The 19,973-nt window shown below is 40.6% G+C and overlaps 3 protein-coding genes across 6 annotated transcripts; all 3 read left to right on the top strand.

Annotated features, from left to right (window-relative positions):
- Positions 1-232: 232 nt before the first annotated feature.
- Positions 233-2,020, top strand: LOC103972078 (protein GRAVITROPIC IN THE LIGHT 1-like). The gene has a single exon (XM_009386272.3). The coding sequence runs from the start codon at positions 495-497 to the stop codon at positions 1,866-1,868; it is 1,374 nt and encodes a 457-aa protein (XP_009384547.2). The 5' UTR covers positions 233-494; the 3' UTR covers positions 1,869-2,020.
- A 2,399-nt stretch (positions 2,021-4,419) lies between these two features.
- Positions 4,420-9,743, top strand: LOC103972077 (hsp70-Hsp90 organizing protein). Its single transcript, XM_009386271.3, has 7 exons — positions 4,420-5,621; positions 7,185-7,473; positions 8,423-8,508; positions 8,771-8,994; positions 9,094-9,160; positions 9,234-9,293; positions 9,366-9,743. The coding sequence occupies exons 1-7, from the start codon at positions 4,731-4,733 to the stop codon at positions 9,477-9,479; spliced, it is 1,731 nt and encodes a 576-aa protein (XP_009384546.2). The 5' UTR covers positions 4,420-4,730; the 3' UTR covers positions 9,480-9,743.
- Positions 9,744-11,884: 2,141 nt separating this feature from the next.
- On the top strand, positions 11,885-19,774 carry LOC135597605 (uncharacterized). Of its 4 annotated transcripts, XM_065090787.1 has the most exons (7): positions 11,893-12,071; positions 12,156-12,211; positions 14,885-15,008; positions 15,106-15,212; positions 16,160-16,229; positions 16,325-17,620; positions 17,981-19,774. In XM_065090787.1, the coding sequence occupies exons 1-6, from the start codon at positions 11,987-11,989 to the stop codon at positions 16,399-16,401; spliced, it is 519 nt and encodes a 172-aa protein (XP_064946859.1). In that variant the 5' UTR covers positions 11,893-11,986; the 3' UTR covers positions 16,402-17,620; positions 17,981-19,774. The 4 variants fall into 4 exon arrangements, with proteins under 4 accessions (XP_064946862.1, XP_064946859.1, XP_064946861.1 ...); XM_065090790.1 differs by lacking the exons at positions 14,885-15,008; positions 15,106-15,212 and having other exon boundaries at positions 11,885-12,071; XM_065090789.1 differs by lacking the exons at positions 11,893-12,071; positions 12,156-12,211; positions 14,885-15,008; positions 15,106-15,212; positions 16,160-16,229 and having other exon boundaries at positions 17,395-17,620; positions 17,981-18,584; positions 19,270-19,774.
- The last annotated feature ends 199 nt before the right edge of the window (positions 19,775-19,973 follow it).

The following is a 19,973-nucleotide window of genomic DNA, read 5'->3' as shown; positions in this document are numbered from 1 at the left end:
TACATAATGAGGTTTTATAAGGGGGTTAAAAGTTGGTCACACATCTACATCGAGGAAGAAACATGCATTGATTCTGAGTCATGCTTCCTTGTCCGCAGTACATTATTGTCCGGACGTGTATTTAACACATGGATGCTCGATCGATGGTACATACACATAGCTTAATTAATCCCACCACAAGCATCTCACAACAGAGATTATGCTTCAAGATTTGGTCTCTCATCACGTTAAGTAAGCACATTCCAAATGGCGGAGGTTGGGATAAAGACTCAATCATTGGAACACTTCTTTAATGGCTTGTGCGGCGGGGTTCGATCGAGTCATGGTGAGAGGGAAAGAGAGACAGAGGGAACGCCTTGTAAAGGAGGCAAAGCCCAGAATTCATTCCCACGGCAGGAAGTAGTGGAAGAAGACCTGCAATTGTTCCCATTTCCGTTCCATTTCAATGGCTTTTGTTTGAGACCGTAGCGGGTTTTGCGGAGGAAGACGGGAAGATGCTTCAGAAGTTCGCGTTAGCGGTCAAGACCAAGACCATCGAGTTCTTCGCCGAGGAGGACGAAGAAGAGGAGGAGGAGCGGGCGGTCGGCGTCGATGATCCCGATGCTTGCCCTGCCCCGGAGGAAGTCATCACCGGTCAGCGCGTCGTTGTCCTGAGGCCCGACCCCGCCCCCCGGCCTGACCCCGAAACCCTCACCGCCGCCGCCCTTGCCGCGCTCTCATCCTTCCAGGCCGCATACCTCCACCTCCAAACCGCCCACTCGCCCTTCCTCTCTGACGCCGTCCTCTCCGCCGACCGCGCCGCCGTTTCCCACCTTCGCCGCCTCTCCGAGGTCAAGCGCCTCTACCTTAGCGCCGGCCCTGCTGGTCCTAGCCCTGCTCCCACCTCCGCCCTCCCCCTCTCCTTCCTCCTGGAGGCGCAGGTGCAGGATAATCAGGACCTCCTCCGCACCTTCGAGGCCCTCGTCGACCGCCTCCAGTCCGACATCGACCGCAAGGATGCCGAGGCCGCCGCCCTCGAGAAGGCGCTCGCCGACCTCGACGGCGCCGGGGTGCGGCTCGCCCACCGGCTCGAGCGTGCTTGTATGCCGGCCGAGGAGAGGGTGGAGTCGCTGCTCACGATCGGCGTCTTCGACTCGGTGCTCAGGGACACCTGCCGGGTGACGCATCGGTTCGCCAGGGTCTTGATCGACTTGATGAATTTGTCCGGGTGGAATTTGGGTGTGGCCGCGAACTGCATTTACCCGGACGTCAATTTCACGAAGCCGGGACACTGCCGGTACGCCATCCTCTCGTACATTTGCTTGGGCATGTTTGGAGGGTTCGATTCGTACGACTTCTACGACGATGGGGATGGAGTTGACATGGATGAGATTGATGTTTCCATCCGGAGAACCGATTCTTTGCAGCAATTCATCGAGCACTCGGCTCTTGATCCATTGGAGCTTATGCGAGATTTTCCAAGTAGTGATTTTGTGAAGTTCTGCAAGAAGAAGTATGCCAAGCTCATTCACCCTGGCATCGAATCCTCTCTGTTGAGGAATTCCTCCACCAGAGAATCTTTGTTGGGGTCGTTGACACCGTCAAGTCCCCTGTATGAGTCATTTGCGAGCATGGCCAGCTCCATATGGATGCTTCACAAATTGGCCTGGGCATATAATCCCGTGGTGAAAATCTTTCAGGTAGCCCCAGGGACTGAATTCTCAATGGTTTTCATGGAGACCATTGTTCCTAAGGTCGACAAGTTGCACATGGACTCTGGGAGTTCTTCACGGCCAAAGGTCGGGTTTACTGTGGTTCCAGGGTTTCATGTTGGCAAGACAGTTATCCAGTCTAGAGTTTACCTAGATGACTCAGAGCAGACATTATAACTATATATTCATTTGTGTACATGGGGATACTTAGAGACATCCTTTGGGTATAGGAGATAACATAAAGAGCGTTTACAAGTTTGTATGGATAACTTGAAGGACCAACAAAGTCCGCTGGAAAATACATTTTGATTTTTCTTTTGACAGAATTATGTTGGTTCTTTTCTTAGCTAAAAATATTATATGATTGAGCACATCACTTGTGTGCCATTCTGTATAATATCTAACATAATCTTCGTAAAAAATTCCTTGAGTTCAATCTAAATCAAAAGTCAAATTGTTTTTCGGTGACAAAAAAATTATATTTGCAGACAGATGATATGGTGAAATAGTTATTTCTCTCAAGTCTCAAGCATAGTTATATTGGATTATTAAGCTGTTAATTGCAAATATTTGAAATAATGTAAAGTTTGATTACTGAAGGTCTTGAAATATTATGGTCCAGAAATTCCCAGAGTTGATACGCAAGGTATTGGTTTGCAAAAACCTTGTGCTTGGTTCAATATACTATTTTATAACATTTTTTTATTAACTGCACAGAAAAATATTCTTATTTGATCATTTGTAGATTATGCATGTTCAAGGAACAAGTAAGATAATAATTGCCAAAAGCATTTGCTACAAGTTTGTGCAGATTGGTATATTCATGGCTGATGATATTTACACAGCTTTGGTGTTTTGATCTGTTTAATCCCAAAGCTCCTTGATAATCTATGTTCATGTTTTCATCCAGCTACACGTGCATTCCTGATTGCTAAAACTCTGGTGGTTTCATATGGAAGAATTAACATAATACTGACATGTGCTTCTGCTTTTGTGGTCAGTTCTTTTATCTGCCACGTTTTTGGTTTTATCACACAAATGGTAAATCTTAGTATAAATTTTCTAAATTAGAGTTGTTGGAAAGTTGTCTTTTGCATTTTACTTGTTGGTGAATATGATATTGATAAGATTAAGCCCTTGGCAGTTGTGGGAAGTGACTAAGCAGTATCATCACTCATTGTTGGACTTTGTAAGTGTGTGTAGCTCACATCCATGTGGCTCTGATGTTTTTGACCTTTTCTGATGTGCTATGTTGTCCATATCTGGGGCAGGTAGTGCAACACAGTTTGGCATGATTGGAGTCAAGGTAGCCTTCCACCATTCATTATGTTGCTGCCAGCATATCACTGGAGCAGGTACATTCATTACCAAATAATTTCTGGTAAGATGCCAGTCTTGAAGCTGGTAGTATAATGCCGAAAACATGAGATGCTTCCTTTTGACTTTTATGCTTGAAATTAGATATTTGTCTTTACATCTATCTCATACCAACTACTTGCAAGAACATTAACAATTTCTCTGATGATGAATGAACTTGTTAGGGAATTTGATGGAAGTATTTCATAATGAGGGGAATTAATTTGGAGCAGTTGCTTGCCATTTATACTTTTTTCTTGATTTCTCTTCACTCTGACCTGTGGGAGGTATCTTTACAGCTCTATCTCTCTTTTACAACCATTGCGCTTGGAGTTAAGGCTCTCCAGGAAAGTTAGGCTAGACATCTCAACCCTTTTTTGTTGTCTTCTTTGAAGCCCATTCTGGGTTCCTTGTCTTTCAGGGAACCTACCATGTGAACCTGGCATGTCTTATTATTTGCATTTTGTTATGTACTAGATCACATTGGCCTAATGAAAATATCCATTGAATAACTTGTGTCGGTTAAATTATAGTAGTCATGCATTTACTGCTCCAAATTAGCTATTTAGTTAGATCACATGTTTCATCTTATACTTACAAGTGAGAGTCTATGCAGAAATTTATAGATGATGATTGTCTGACATTGACAAAAACCATGCACAGAATTTTCAGTAGGTGACTTTAAATGAAAAGCTCATTGGCAATGTTAGTTTTAAGTCCAAGCAGTTCAAAATTAAATTACAGGTTCATTTCTTCGTGTGCCATTAGTCATTCTTTCCATCCTGAGACGTGCATTAGATCAGTCGTGATAGAGATAGAAAATTAATAGATGGAGCTTGGTTCTGTTTTACATTAACTCTTGACGAGAATGCAATCTCGCTTTTGTTTAGTTTCTGATGCATCTCCTGGAATGTGAAGAAGCATACATAACTTGCTTTGTTGCTTGTCCTTCTGCAGTTTTGGCTCTCTATTTTCCAAACCATTCACCTGAATCGAAAGGAATCATCTTCAATGGGTAAGCCATCCCGATGCTTAACTTCTATCTGTGCTCATGCTAGAACATGAGCTTTCTGGGCTTGTTTTTGGCTTTTCTTTCAGTGTTCGAATTTGCTTATCATCTGAAGACATCTATCAACCGTTCACCTTTTTGCTCATTATTTGTACTAAAGGAGAATCTTGAATCTTTGTGACGAAGAAACTTCAAATGAGATGAGGAAAACTGGGAAGCTGTACTGAAGTGACGGGCCTTTTTCTTAGACCCTGGTTTAACCTGCAATGTTTGACAAGTTCAGAATGCATTGGTGAATAGTTTTGTAATGTTTTAGTCCCCATATTTTTCATGTTTTTGTTTTGTTTTTCTGTGTTCCTTTGATTCGAAGGCAGCAGGGAAGCAACGATGGGCCGGAGTCAGGCCGGATAAGATGGGCTGGACCGTGACATCATCCTTTTTTGTGAACCGGCACCCGGGGCTTGGGTTGGGGGACTTGTGGGGTCACAGATACGGCCTAGCCCAAGGGTGAATAGCGAAGACGCATGCGCTCGCCCTATGGCCTGCGGCTCTGGAACATTCCCGAAGCATGGAGATCGCTCTTCCAGGGACTATAAACATTTCTTCCTTCCGGGAGGCCGAGCGATCCGATACGTACATCAGAAAACGATTCCCTCTTTGCCCCACCCGCCTTCATGTCAGAGGACGCGAAAGCCAAGGGCAACGCAGCCTTCGCTGCTGGCCGCTTCGAAGACGCCATCCGCCACTTCTCCGAGGCCATCGACCTCGCCCCCGCTAACCACGTCCTCTACTCCAACCGCTCCGCCGCCTACGCCTCCCTCCAGCGCTACGACGTCGCCCTCGCAGATGCTCGCAAGACCGTGGAACTTAATCCCGGCTGGGCCAAGGGCTACAGCCGCCTCGGCGCCGCCCACCTCGGCCTCGGCGACGCCAACCAGGCCGTCGCCGCCTACGAGAAGGGCCTCGAGATCGACCCGGCGAACGAAGCGCTCCAGGCCGGCCTCGCCGACGCTCGCGCTGCCGCCACGCGGTCCCGGGGCCCGATCCCGCCGCAGGGGGCCTCCCCATTCGGGAAGATGTTCCAGGGGCCGGAGCTCTGGGCGAAGCTGACGGCTGATACTACCACCAGGGGCTACCTCCAGCAGCCGGATTTCATAAAAATGATCCAGGACATCCAGAAGAACCCTAACAATATCAATATGTACCTCTCGGATCCGAGGATGATGCAGGTGATCGGGGTTCTTCTCAATGTGAAGATGAGGGCGCCCACGGATGAGATGGAGAGGGAGTTTATGGAGCCAGAGCAAGTGAAGCCTCAGCCTGAGCCAGTAAAGAAGGCATCGGAACCGGAGCCAGTGCCAGAGCCCATGGAGGTGCCGGAAGAACAAAAGGAGTCTAAGGAAAAGAAAGCAGAGGCACAAAAGAAGAAGGAAGCAGGGAATGCTGCTTACAAGAAAAAGGATTTTGAGACAGCGATTCAGCATTACACACGTGCAATGGAACTTGACGATCAGGACATTTCCTACATAACCAACCGAGCTGCTGTTTTCTTGGAGATGGGAAAGGTAACAATTTTTGACCTTTCATTTCCTTAGTTCAGTTGATTATTTGGCATTCTAATTTTTTGTACTGTCAATGTGATACGAAAGATGGTGGTCTCTCCCTTGGCTTTACGCCGTCATCTTTTTTGTTCTTTCTTTTTACAGTCATGTGCTGGTGGTCTAAGTGATTATCTATTTGGCTTTACATGATCATTCTATAGTTATCAATGAATTTGCAATCATTTTAAAGTCAGATTGCTAGAGTTATCTATGAATTTTTGTAGTTGAAAGGACATGATATAGGTTGATATCAATTAACAATTGAGTTTTAGGTTCTCTCTAGCTAGACAGTGCAGCAACATCGTTCACATGATGTGCACGTCTGTATATGAGTATCTACACATGCTCATGAGACGTGTATGATACATATGTTGGTACACATGCCCACATGTACAAATATGCATTTGTATACATGCCCGGTTGTACATATATACATATGTAAACGTGCACATGTGTGATTGTGTACATATGTAACCATGTATATACATTTGCATGTATATCATTTATTGATTTTTTTAAATTACTGATGAAGTCGATACATCTCTTTCCTTCATGAAGGAAAAATAGGTTTGATCAACAAATAGAAAAGATACGAAAAAAGTTATAGGTAGTTTGCATTCTTTGTGGAATAATTAATTGGAATTGTATCAAAAAAGAGATCTTCTTTAATTCACAAGCATTGGTGTCTTTCTGGTTTTGCTCAATATGCTTAATGTTATGTTGTGATTCATGCAACAAATTTAGGGAGCTTGATTTTAAAAATTCTGTTTTTTCTTTGACTAATTAAAAATTATTAATTAGCTGAGGGTGCGGATCCTTTTCTAAATGATCTGAATATGGTGGTGTGCTATTGTTGCTGTTGTAAGGCTGGCTTCATATTTGGTTTGATTAAACAATTTGGATGGATCATATGGAGTGGAAAATTTTGGCCTTGAATTTTGGTTTCTGGCTTTCTTGGAGTCACTCCTTTTACCTTTATGAACAGCAGCAAACAATCTAAGTTTTGCTAGAGTACTGAATATATAGCCTGAAATATATGAATTGTTGTTTTTTTCTCTGAATTCCAATCCCCAAAGATATTTTAGATGCTGACTGGGATTACTAGCAGTCCCTCTTTATTTTCTTGCTGCTTAAGTTCTAGGCATAATATTTTAGTCATAATTCTTGCTGTGTCCTATTATTCTCTCTACCTTCTCTACCTCGTTCACTATTTGAGATTACAATTAAAGCATGCAACAAATTGTAATATTAATTTATCAAATTTCTTCCTATTCTCTACCATAAGTTGAATTGAAGAATAATCTCAATATTGTGTTTTTTTGCATAATACCCATGTCTAAGGAGGTATTGGTAGCCCCTGCAACTTTTGTATTTTTTTTTCCCAATGCTCCATTCATCTGAGATTATTCTAATCATTGGAGATGATATAAGTCTTCACTTATTTAATTTATTTTTTAATTTGTAGATTGAATTGCATGTTATTTTGACAATTGGGAAACATTTGAGAATTTTACCTCTGATTTGCAGTTTGAAGAATGCATAAAGGATTGTGATAAAGCTGTTGAACGTGGCAGAGAGCTTCATTCTGACTTTAAAATGATTGCAAAGGCATTGACTAGGAAAGGGACCGCTCTTGTGAAGCTTTCCAAGAGCTCCAAGGACTATGATATTGCTATTGAGACTTTCCAGAAAGCGCTAACTGAGCACCGAAACCCTGACACTTTGAAAAAGCTCAATGATGCTGAGAGGGCAAAGAAAGAATTAGAACAACAAGAATACTTTGATCCAAAAATAGCTGATGAGGAACGTGAGAAAGGTATCATTTACCATTCTTCTTTATGATCAACCCTTTATGTGTGTTCGGGTTAACTTTTGGTTCATCCTTGCTATGTTGTCAGTGTGAAGACATGAATGCAGAAGCTTCCATCACTCATGGTTTCTTTGTACTTATATTATTTAGATACAGTATTTTGTTAATACAGAATAAACTAGCGTAATTTCTGCATCTGCAGATTTCTTCCGGCTTTATTACTTATCTATCGAAAGTTCTTGTGCATCTGTTATCTTTGACACATTTTTATCTTTGGCACTCATCCATGGATCCGTTGGTTTCCCATTGCATAGTTGCCCTATGTTTGTTGTAAATATTACTGTACTTATATTAGATATTTATAAATTGAAAAATGACCAGCATCTTGCATAATTGTCTTATATTTGTTGGAAATATTGTCTTGTCTGCTTGGCCATATCTGAATTGAAAAAATGACCAGTGGGGAATTCCTAGATGGTATTACTCATCTTGTTTTATAAACCTGAGTTACAAAATGACCCAAGTTATCTTTACCGAGCAAGAAAGCTGCTTGTGTAAGCAAATCACAATAGTTCAAGTTGGAGTGTTGATAGTATTTAAGTCATTTCTCTCGTTGCATAAGTGCATTTCTATGCAGACCAACCATACTTTTGTTGTTTTTTTTTTCTTTGCTTTCCATTCCTTTATCATCTTTAGATTTCTGTATCCACAATGGTCCTTCCATATCATTCGCCACCTGTGCTTCAGCCTCAGTTGTCTCCATGATTGTTACAGTTTCTTATGTGCTGATGAGATTGGCTAGCAACTGTCTAGCATTATTAATGTTGCAGAAATATCTTGAATTTGTTTTTAACTATATTGTATTTATGATTGTTCAATGGCTGATTAAAACAAAATGTAACCTTTTTTTCTGGGAAAATACAACAGTTGGATTGCTAAATATGTGACTGTACAGGTAATGAGCTTTTCAAGCAGCAAAAGTATCCGGAGGCAGTTAAACACTATACCGAAGCTCTAAGGAGGAACCCAAAGGATCCAAAGGTAATTTTCTCGTGCTTATGTTGCTTGCTTAAAGATTTATAGGGTACATTGAAATTGTACGGCGGTTAGGTTTCTTGTATGGCATTTTACTTTTAGACCTTTTACATATCTCTAACATCCAGTGGCAATAGCTGCAGCTAGACTTTTGTAGTTTGTATCAATTATTTGATAATTGGAAAGTTTCATTCATCTTATAATTGAAATGGTTCTTGTTTATCCTTTGTATTTGTTCTTTCAGTTGACCCTCGAATTGCTTCCATAGGTTTACAGCAATAGAGCCGCATGCTACACAAAGCTGGGTGCTTTGCCTGAAGGTTTAAAAGATGCAGAGAAGTGCATTGAGTTGGATTCATCCTTTTCTAAAGGATACACAAGGAAAGGTGCAATCCAGTTCTTTATGAAAGAGTATGACAAAGCTTTAGAGACTTATCAGGAGGGCTTGAAACACGATCCAAACAATCAGGAGTTGTTGGATGGTGTCAAGAGGTAAGTTGGGTTTTCTGCAAACACGTAAACCTTATGTTTGATTTCTGGCCTCTTGGAGTTGCTTGGTACGATAAATATATTTCATTTTTCCAACTTCAGGTGCGTTGAACAGATTAATAAGACAAACAGAGGGGAAATAAGTCCAGAGGAATTGAAGGAGAGACAGGTAGCAAATCATCTTCATGTGTACTCTCTTAAGTGTCATGTTGGGATTGTTTATTCACTTTGTTGTTCTGCAGGCAAAGGCTATGCACGACCCTGAAATCCAAAATATCCTTACAGATCCTGTTATGCGACAGGTAATTATCTAAATGGCATTTCAATATTGTGTCTTCTCTTTGGTTACAGATCTCGTGTGTGTGCCTTTTCAGGTGTTGATCGATTTCCAAGAGAACCCTAAGGCTGCACAGGAGCACCTCAAGAACCCTCAGGTTATGCACAAGATACAAAAACTTGTGGGTGCAGGGATTGTGCAGATGAGGTAGAGGATGGAATCCAAGCTTGGATTTGTTTGATGTGCTCCTTTTTGAGGGTCTATTTGTGTTTGGTTCCAAATATGAACATGAAACCTGTACTATGATGATGATGTCCTCAGTTCATTGTTTCAGTATCCATTTCTGTGGTACTTTCTTGACTCTTTTCTTTAATCTTTTTGCGTTTGTTTGGTGAACTAAGAATCATATGTTTTGCCTTAAAACGATGATAAGATGAATCAAGCTTGAAAAATGTAAGATATATTGGTGTTCTTATGTTGGTTGGACCGGAAATAGATCTCTCGTATGCAGGGCATCATCAAACTTCAAATCTCACGAGTGATTCTTGTTTATCTCAGGGCCTCTTTTATCTCTCTTCTTAACAACAGCAGCTTGAGATAAGCAGGACTGTATGATGCTGAATATATCTTTTTTTAGTCTGCTAAGCCTGCAAACGCTCATTATTTTTGTTATTCCACTCGTCTCATGTATTGCTATCTGCATGTCTATTAGTCACTCTCATTGGATGACTCTACTAGAAATGGTAGTTGGAGTGGGAGGCGGAATAGGGGATTTTAGAAGGGTGCATGAAGCTGCAACTCGATACAGCTGAGCCCAAATACAATGAAATATTATTGTTCTAAAGATGATCTTACAACATATAAGCACCGCTCCGAGATGAGCAATGGTAATTTCCAACCTTACAATGCTATCCAAGCATGCAAGTTGAAGCTTACACAAAGGTACGAATGTGATGGAAAGAATTATAGGGTTCGGATTAAAGTGAAATTGGACTGTTACCCGACAAGCAAAGATCCGCTTTCCAAGCGCACCGCCGCCTGATGGCCCATCCCCATATCTCCCACCATCGTTCAGGCAACCCGACCAAGGGGAATGCTACGACCTAATTGGTGGGTCCCAGGAGGGATTATCATTTAAGGTTCTTGTACTTACTAAATTTATATTGAAATTCCTATAATTTTCCAAATACCTATAATTTTAAAAGTAAAATAAATAATTTTATTTGTCCTGATGCCGCCAATTGTATTGATGAAAAACATAACACGTGATATCACGACCATGGAGGAGTAGCTTGGTGAGTGTATCATCAATCATGGAAAAAAGCTAAATGATATTAAACGATCGAAGATCACAACCATGGAGGAGAGGCTGCCATGAAGAGGGGGTGACCCAATGGCCTTGCCACTTGGTTTGCTTGCCTCTTAGCGTAGCGAGAACCATCGTTATCAAGACGCTCAATGTTGTCACCACCTAATTATTGACGTAGTGGCATTTAGAGGCCGATGGTAAGGAATCTTCATAAGGCCGATAGTGAGGAATGCAATGGCTACATGTCTCTCTCTCTCTCTCTCACTCTTCGTGGGAGCCTTGGCCCTTTACATTTCAGTTTGCGTGAGAAACCATCATGCACCAATCGCACGATCACATTTACACAACGCACGTCACATTTCACACCATGATCCTCACCACAACCCATGCCACCACTCACGACACACCAATGTTGCTCGCCATCTACTCCAGGGGATTGGAGATAGAGAGAGAAGTAAAAAAAGGTGAGGGAATGAGATCACAAAAGGAGGATAAAGGAAAGTGAATTAGGTATCATCTCCTCCTTTCTTCAATTTTGATCCTCACCACAACCCATGCCACCACTCACGACACACCAATGTTGCTCGCCATCTACCCCAGGGGATTGGAGATAGAGAGAGAAGCAAAAAAGGGTGAGGGAATGAGATCACAAAAGGAGGATAAAGGAAAGTGAATTAGGTATCATCTCCTCCTTTCTTCAATTTTTTTTTGTAAACTAACTCAAAATTGAATTAGACTTGGGCTCAATCGATTGAACTAGTTTCTCATTGAATTTGTCCAATTTACATGAGAAACATCACGTGTCTCTCGTCGTTATTGCGTTCCTCATTGTCGACCTCTGGGCGATACAATACTAAGTCTCTAAATGATCATGTTTGATTAGCGAATACTCCCAAGAAGAGGGGGAGGCCTAGAGTTGTTGCATTCCTTATCATCAACCTTACGAAGATTTCTTATTATGACGGCTCCGGGCCTTCCCCTCTTCATGGGAGCCTTTATTTTCATTAGCCTTATTTTCATTTTTTTTATGAAGATAATCTGTGACCATCCAACCCCATGTAGCTCATCTTCATGATTGGCCGTACACTCACCAAGCTACTCGTCGTTCTAAACAAAATGAATATTGAAATTATTATTTTCTCATTAATTTGAAGCGTGTAGTATGATGTGTTATATTTTTCATGAATACAACTAATAATATTACAATAAATGAGATTATTTATTTATTTTTAAAATTATAAAAGATCACGATGTAAATTTTTTAATTATAATGACTTAGATGCTAATATGTAATTAGTCCCGAGAATGTTTTCGGGCGGTTGATGTCCCACCAAAACCCTACTTAATTGTAAGATATCGAGTCCGAGGAAGGGGGCGACTCGGAGCAGCGGTGGAGGAGATAAAAGGCCATGCAACAGCGGAGTGTCTCTGCCAGCCGGCGGCCGTCGGGAACGGATGGCTCGGATTTCTCCTACCGCATGGTCGTCGATTCCAGTACGTTTATTTTCCGGGATCTTTCTGCAAGCTAGATCTGATCGGCTGCTGCAGATCTCTTTAATTCGTCGCTTCCGATGGCAGGGTACACCAGGGTCGCTAAAGGCAAATCCAGGCTTGGAGCTCTGCTTGCCGCGCAGGTAACAGAGCTTTCCTTTATTTTATCTGTGTATTTGTTACATACCAAAACCCTTCTCCTTTTGCTTTTCTGAAATCTGGGATCGTATAAAATCAGATCATGTGCCATCAGTGTCAGAGGTTATGCACATTTGCTCTCAGATGCTTGCTGTGCAAAGCTTCTGATTCTGTTGTGTTGTTTGCACATCAGGTGCTTGGTAGAATGTGAGGCAAATTACAAATCTCAATTTCGTTTGTGGACTCTTTGATCAAGACGAGAATGTATCTCTCTATCAATATGACAGAGGTCGAAAACCTACTACAAACTTTTAATTTGTTAGGTGTCACACCATATTTATAGGTTTCACCGTTCTCTTGTTTGTGCTTATGTGTAAGGGTTTATATAGTGTCTATGTTACCAGGAATCAGTATAATGACATGGAAATGTTATTCCAAAAAAATTATACTACCTTGAGATTTTCTTGGTCACCTTACAACCTGTCATTTTTAGCAACATTTGTTCTTTCCATTTTACTTGGTATTCCAGTTTTTAATTTTTTTGGCTATAACATCAACGTTGTTAGACACTTAAGTCGAGTCCACGGGAAACAAGTTATAAAATTGAGATATGTTCTTGTAAGTTGTAATATTTGATTTTCGCTTCATCATATTGTCACGGGCTTAGCTAGAATTGCCTAAGCCGTGATGCACCCTTGTGGCCAAGACGTGAACTTAGCTTGGATTGCCTAAGTCGCGAAGTGTCCTTGCGATATGTGTCCGCAAAAGTCAGCCAAGTTGCAACCTCACTCAGGTCCTTCGAAGAATGTTGATTAGTTCGAAGAACGAGCGACAGACAAGTCTCGAAGTCTCGCGAAAGGGGAAGCTTTACAAGTAATTCAGCAAGCACCTTGCGTGCACAAGAGAAAAGAGGGAGAGGAGGAAAACAAGGACTTTAGAAGGTTGAACGAACAGCTGCAAGTCCACAAACAGCTGCTCACCGGGTGCCGGACGCGACAACAAGTTCCCGTCAAGGTAACGTGCGAACTTGCGAAAGATTGTTCAGCCCGACACTATACCGAAGCCCCATCCCCCATGGTGCCACTCGGGTGGTTCCAGGGTGTTGAGATGGCTGACGTTTCGTGTGTAGTATCGGGTTGTAAAAAACAGCCCGTGGCACGTGAAAACAGAGCTGTTTTGAGCTGTTTTGCTCGGTTCGGTGAGCGATCGCACTATAGCACTGCAACTTGTTCGAACTTACATTTTTACAAGCAAAAGGACATAAAACCAAACCAAAACATGCTGCCATGCAGCTGTACATGTAAACACAAACAACGAACGATTCGTTGAACAAAGTTGTTGCAGGCGCGCGACGACCGTTCGTGACAATATGGTGAAACCTTAGAAGGGGACAAAAGCACAATTCAATAAAATGACCAATCAACTCTACGATATACAAAAACAAAGTAAATCCCTCTGGAGGTTTTTTCGTTTTACATTTGTATCTGCATGGCAATGTCAATTGTGCAATCTAGATAAGGTCATGGCAACAGACATGTTGGAGTCTTAACAAATAAGGATTTCAGTGCACTGTTCCTGTGTGAACTTAAACTGCAATAATTTAGGTTCTCGATATCAGCTAGCATGTTAGGTTTATTGATAAAATCACTTTTTGACTATATTTCTTTTGGCTATGATCTTCCCTTATGTTCAGATAGTTGACCTCAGTTCTATAGCATATTAAAACTTCGTGAAGCATTTTTGACTCTAGATGTCCTATACAATTGGAAGCTGTTTGTAGAAAAGGCCTGTACTATGATGATGCCCACCAATTTTCTGGTGCTTGTGGTTTATTTGAGAGGCTTTCCTGAATTATTCATACTGTTTCGAAATATACAACTTGAGTACATTGGTTGGAAAACCTTTATTTGAACCATTCTTATCAGTATAGGTTTTAATCCTTCTAATCGGAATCTGTTTGCGATGGAAGTGTTGTACCAATATCCTAGAGATTTTGGTTTCAGTTTGCTATGGCTATTCATCTTATTGACAATATAATCTCATGTTCAATTTTCCGGGCATTTGATCTAATGATATAGGGTGTAATCGATGCTTGTTATCTGTTTGTGTTGCATAGCATGTAATGTAATTGTTGCAGTGAGTTGTGATTGTTGCAAGTTGTCTTGTGATATGTATTGTCTAACGGTAAGTAAAAAATTTGACTGTATTTCGGACCTCGGTAGATATTGCACGTACATGTGCATGTATACATATACGTGCATGTATCTACATTCTACATAATATTATATATATCAATTTTGGAAATTTGACTTTAAATCAATCTTCTGGCCTATTTTATCTACATCTTTTGCCTGCTAGATAAAAACATTTTTATCTAGCAGGCAAAAGATGCCATGTTTACAGTTTATACAGTCAACTAGGGATATACTAATGCTCATTTATTTAATTATTGCTGATTGAATTGCCAGATAAAAGGTCTCGTTCCTACATAATTAATTTAAATATTTTGTGGGTTTCAACATTGACATGACTGATGGATATCAATTTAAGACATTTTGTTGCTTCAGCCCCTTTAAGTTACTTATCCATCCTGTGACCCAGCACCAAAGCTGACTATAAGAAAATTCATATTTTTATGGTTTTTCTTTTTTTGAGAGCTGTTTCTGAATCACTTGCAGACTGCCAGTCAAGTGGTTTGGACATCACTAATGTTTCTATCTGCATCACATGAGAAGAAGTTTGAGACCTTTGCTGCCATATCACTTTCAGTTGGATTCATTTCCCTCGTAATTGGAGAATTAGGTTTGTGATGCTTTAATATATGTTATCTTCTGCTCAGGATCAATATTTTCTGTAAGTTTGTAAAAGTAGATTGCTTTTGCTTTGAATGACTTGACAGGTCGGAGGCGCAGTCATATAACTCTGTTGAGATTGTACGCAATCATATCGTCTATTGCAACTGTGTTATCAGTTGCTTCTATTATTAGGAGCGACTTGCACTTGAAGGTATTGAGTTTGATTTCCTTTAACTAAGAACTGGTCTAGGGCTTCCCATTTAGTCTTTTACTAAATATATGGGTGTTGCGTTATTGGTCACTTAAGAGTTCTAGTAAACTAGAGTTATTTTCTAGGACAAGTGTTTCTAATGCAAGGCCTATGACATAGGTTTATTTTTTTTTCTTAAAACACCTCGTGTTAACCTCTTTGTTGTTCCTACTTAATTTATATGATTAAGCATTTCAACTATGTCATCAATAAGAATTTGTAGGTTCTCAAATCTGCAACTGCTGTTTCTAGGTATATTGTTCTTGCCTTGGTCGTCTCTTTTGGTTTTCTAGTTCCTATCTGCATCTTGGTAACCTGGTTGTTATGCAAGACTTGTGTTCTGAATATGGGATCACTCCATGTGTGTACATGATTTGTGAAGTACTTATTTTATAGATGGCAAACATTCGTCTGTACGCTGTTAGGATTGTGCCTTTTCCTAATATTTTGCTGTAAACTAGCATCATTACATTTCAAAGCCAAGCCATTGAACCTTTTTCTTACTCTATTAAATAAAGTGGTTGTTAGCCTTGGGCTAACACATTTTTGTAGATTATATGTGTTTTCATGGTAGTGTCCCCACAAAGTTGTTTTCTTCGTGTTGATAAAATCATGCGATTCATGTATTTCTGTCCACAGCCTTTTGAGTAATCATCTCTTAGGACCAAGCTACGGTCCAGTGAGGGTTTTTTAAAATTGTTTTATATTTAGTCCGTCGTGCCTTCTGCTTTAACATTTGTTATTACCATTGTCTCTATCTAACAAGTAAGCAATGTTTCTATGGTTGTTAACATATACTCTTTGGTTATCCTCTATTTGTTCCTTATTTTGTTTACCTTTATTAAATTGCACTGAGGATATACATGGTATATATGCCTTACGGTTTGACTTGTCTACTCACTTGTTAGGTCATCAAATACCAAAGCACTGCAGATATGACATATTATGAGCTCCTTGACATTGGACGCACTTTAATCGGTAATAATGAGACCTTTTTTAAGTGGATTATCAGCTGAAAATCTATATGGAACACATCTAGAGATGAACTTTTACTGACATTTTGATGGTACCAGGTGTTATGCTGCAGATACTTATTATAATTACGACAGTTTCACTTGTGTACAACATGTCTCCCAAGAGAATCTCCTGAATCATGTTAAAGACGGATAAGCTGCTCAGAGATTGTGCTCGACACCATTTGGCTAATACTGAGGCATAGAAACTGTGATAATTGGTAAATTTTGTTGAAGAAACATCTTTTGCATATTAAAATATCAGATTTGGTCAAAGAGATTGATTTCTGGTAAAAATAGGCTTATGTGGATTTGAGTCACAATGAATCAAAAATATTCCTAGATGCTTCTGGAACCCTTTCTTTGCATGGAGTGTGTGCTATTTAGGTTGGTACATCTTTATAGAATTTGCATGCCTCGTTTTTAAATTGGGAATTTAGCTACGTAGATACTCAAAATTCATTTCATACTAAAGACACTTATTCTTGTATACTCGTAGTGTTCAAACCGGACTTGTCGTCCGTATTCAAATCCAGCATATTGAGTTTAAATACATACGAGTCCGAAATGCATCCGAATATATTACTTAATAAAGATGGTTTCCCAAGATATGGTCGAATCCAAAAGGAACAAGTATATGTATTATGTTTGTTAATTATGTGCGGAGATGACACAGTCTTCGTTCTTTTCGAACAGATATTATTAATAACAATATAGAGTGCCTCCTCCTCATTGTAAAGCTAACATTATCCTAATCTTAGTGGCCGTAACAGCAATTGCATTAGTGGTCACGACAGACACAATTGTTTCACCCAAGCTTGATCGTCGCGGTTGGCGTAGCTAGTGAGTCATGCCACGCGACAAACCTGGACCGTACGATCTTGATCTCCTGGTGTCTCGGCAGCATCCTCCATGTAACGACAAAGTCAAATCGGTAGAGAGTAGGACGCGGTCCCACCCGCTTAATAACTCGCCACGTTGCTCGAATTAATGAGTCACGTGAGTTACCACCCTTCGCGGGTAAACTCGTCAACCGCCACTCACCATTCGACACGTCCTCCCCCCCCTCCTCAGCCGGCAGCGGCTCGGGCTCCACGAATGTTGCTGTGGTTGTCACAACACGCCACCGAGAGCCGAGCCGCTGTGTACGGCGCGAGCCAGCGAGAAGAGGAGCTGGCTTTGTTCTGGGCGCCTATAAATTGATCTTGCTCGACTCCCGCGGAGCGCACAGGGAGTCGTCGCACCCAACGGGAAGGATTAAGAAGGGTCAATCCAGGCGATCCGTGGGCGAAATCTGTTCGATCGTTGGGTTTCTCTCCTCTTCGGAATCGTTTCTCGGTTTTGGGGTTCATCACTGTGAGTCCTTTTAATCTATTCTGTGATTAACTATCACATCGGAAAATTAGGGCTAGGGGTTTTATTGGTACTTTGGGAACGCGCCAAGATGCTTAACTTAGCTATTCCTTTGCTCCTTTTTTTTAAGATTATACCATAGGAAATGTTTACGAAACATGATCTATTTTCTTCCTTTATTTAGTTTATGGTCGAATTTTATCGCTTTTTAGGACCTGTTAATTTCTCGACCATGATTCTTATACCTTTTCATGACGAGAAAATTCCTTTTAGGGGTGAATCTGCTAAACTTCAGCGGCGATGCACAATAATTGTGAGATCTTTACCCAAATAAGTAACATCGTTGTTCTTTTTGGGTTGCAGCGAGCTTGATACGAGAAAGCACAACAAGAACCAAGCTTCAATTAGCTGAGCAATGGAGGTATATGGCAAATCTATGATTGCCGAGCCAAGCAATGTGATTTACTTGTCCAGTATTCTTAACAAGGAAGGGCTGATTCCTAGTCACAAATGTGACAAGAGGTGCCAAAACGAACATGTGTTTGGGAACATGTACCGCTGCAAACTAACAGGACTGACACACATCTGCGATAAAAATTGTGAGCAGAGGATTTTGTACGATAACCATAGTTCTCTTTGCAGAGTGAGCGGCCAGTTTTTTCCTCTTTCGCCAGCAGAAGAGCAGGCGGTGAGAGGAGTCCGAAGGAAGCTGGAAGTGACAAATACCGATGGCTGTGCTTTTAAGCGCAGGCGCGATGCCCAGCTGCATCCTTCTCCCTTCGAGAGGATCTTTTCTGCAGTCTCTCCAATATGCAGTCAAATTGGAGATGGCATGGATATGAGTTAGAGCTGATTAGTTCCATTTCTTTCCCTTCTCCCTTTCTTTTCCCCCAGCCATCTTTGTTCTGGATGGAATCAAGGGCTTCTATTTTATTATGGAACTTGGAACTGAACTATTTTGTCAAGGGTATGTAGGGAATCTGCAGTAACTTCTACTTGGTACTGTTCTGCTGTAACTGTTTTAACTTTGAACTTCCTATTAAGAGGCTAATAGTCTTGTGAACCAAATATCTAGGTTTACCTCCTGAGAAATTATTGTTGCTTATTTCAAGAGTCACTAGTAGCTGCATCATAGACCAAGTCCTCTTAGTGTTCATTGCTCTCTTTAGTTTATATGCTTATCCTGTCTTGCATCTGGTGTAGAAAATTATGTGTGCTTTATTTGAATGCTTTCTCTCTTCATGCTTATTGCACTCTTATTGTATTATGAATTTTAACAATCACTTGTACTGTTCTGTGATATACGAGTATAGATCTATTTTGTTTGCTTGTAGGTCAATATGATGACTGTGTTCTTTCTCACCGAATTTACTTAACCTTAGCTTAACTTTTGGGTGCATAATAACTTGAATTGGCAGATCTTCTGCTTCAAAGTGTGATTACCACTTTACTTGTTTATAACTTAACAATCTTCTAACTGTTTGCTAAACTGATTTTCAATTTTTATGTTTGTATATCTGAAAGTCTATGTTGTTTTGCAGGTCTTCCAAGCGCTGAAAGATCAGTATATGAAAATTGTTTTTCAGTGAATTGGTTTTTATTTTAGCACATGAGGGGCTCATGGTTCCTAACCGCATATTTTCAATTTGCAGGTGCAACAGGATGAGGGCAGTCAGATCTCTTACCATAAGACATGAGAAAGCGACTTCTTTTATATGGCTTGTGATGAGATTCTTTCATCAGATCCTGATACCTTGGAATGTATTGGTGGTCGGGCTAGAGAACCCTTTGCAGCTAACGCATCTGATCACCCAGAAAAATGACCTGTTATTTTTAAAGGTGGTATCTCGTTGCTTGTTGCAACCTATATCAAAAAGCAAACAGGCTCCTTGCAGTGCTTCTGCTTCAGTCTTCTATCATGAAACAGATATATTGAATTGAGAAAGAATTAAGAATCGAGGGTGGTCAATCTCCTTACGATCGCTAGCTGCGCTTTTGCTGGATGATATACCACACGTTATTTAAATGTATCCCAATGACAATTCTTATTTTTATAGGAAAACATGTCTGATGAATCTCTTTTTTTTTTTTTTTACTATTTTAATGTATATGCAGCTGTACTTCAATTTTAATTAGAGTTTGAATTTTGTTTTCTTATTTTTGTTGTTTGTTTCTTGGACCGATTTCTCTTTTGTTTGGCAGCTTCAGTAGTCAGTCGCTGCTCCTGTCGTATGCAACATTTTAGATTGCTTCTGCAATTCATTTTACAAATGTTGTAAATGCTTAATGAGTGAACAGGGAATCATGTGCCACCACTATTTTGACATTATATGTTCAAAACTCCTGCACTGCTTGT

This window comes from Musa acuminata, chromosome BXJ1-11 (assembly GCF_036884655.1).
Source record: "Musa acuminata AAA Group cultivar baxijiao chromosome BXJ1-11, Cavendish_Baxijiao_AAA, whole genome shotgun sequence".
NCBI classification, from domain to species: Eukaryota; Viridiplantae; Streptophyta; class Magnoliopsida; order Zingiberales; family Musaceae; genus Musa; species Musa acuminata.
The sequence above is the reverse complement of the archived record's forward strand: the minus strand, read 5'-3'. Positions and strand labels throughout refer to the sequence as shown.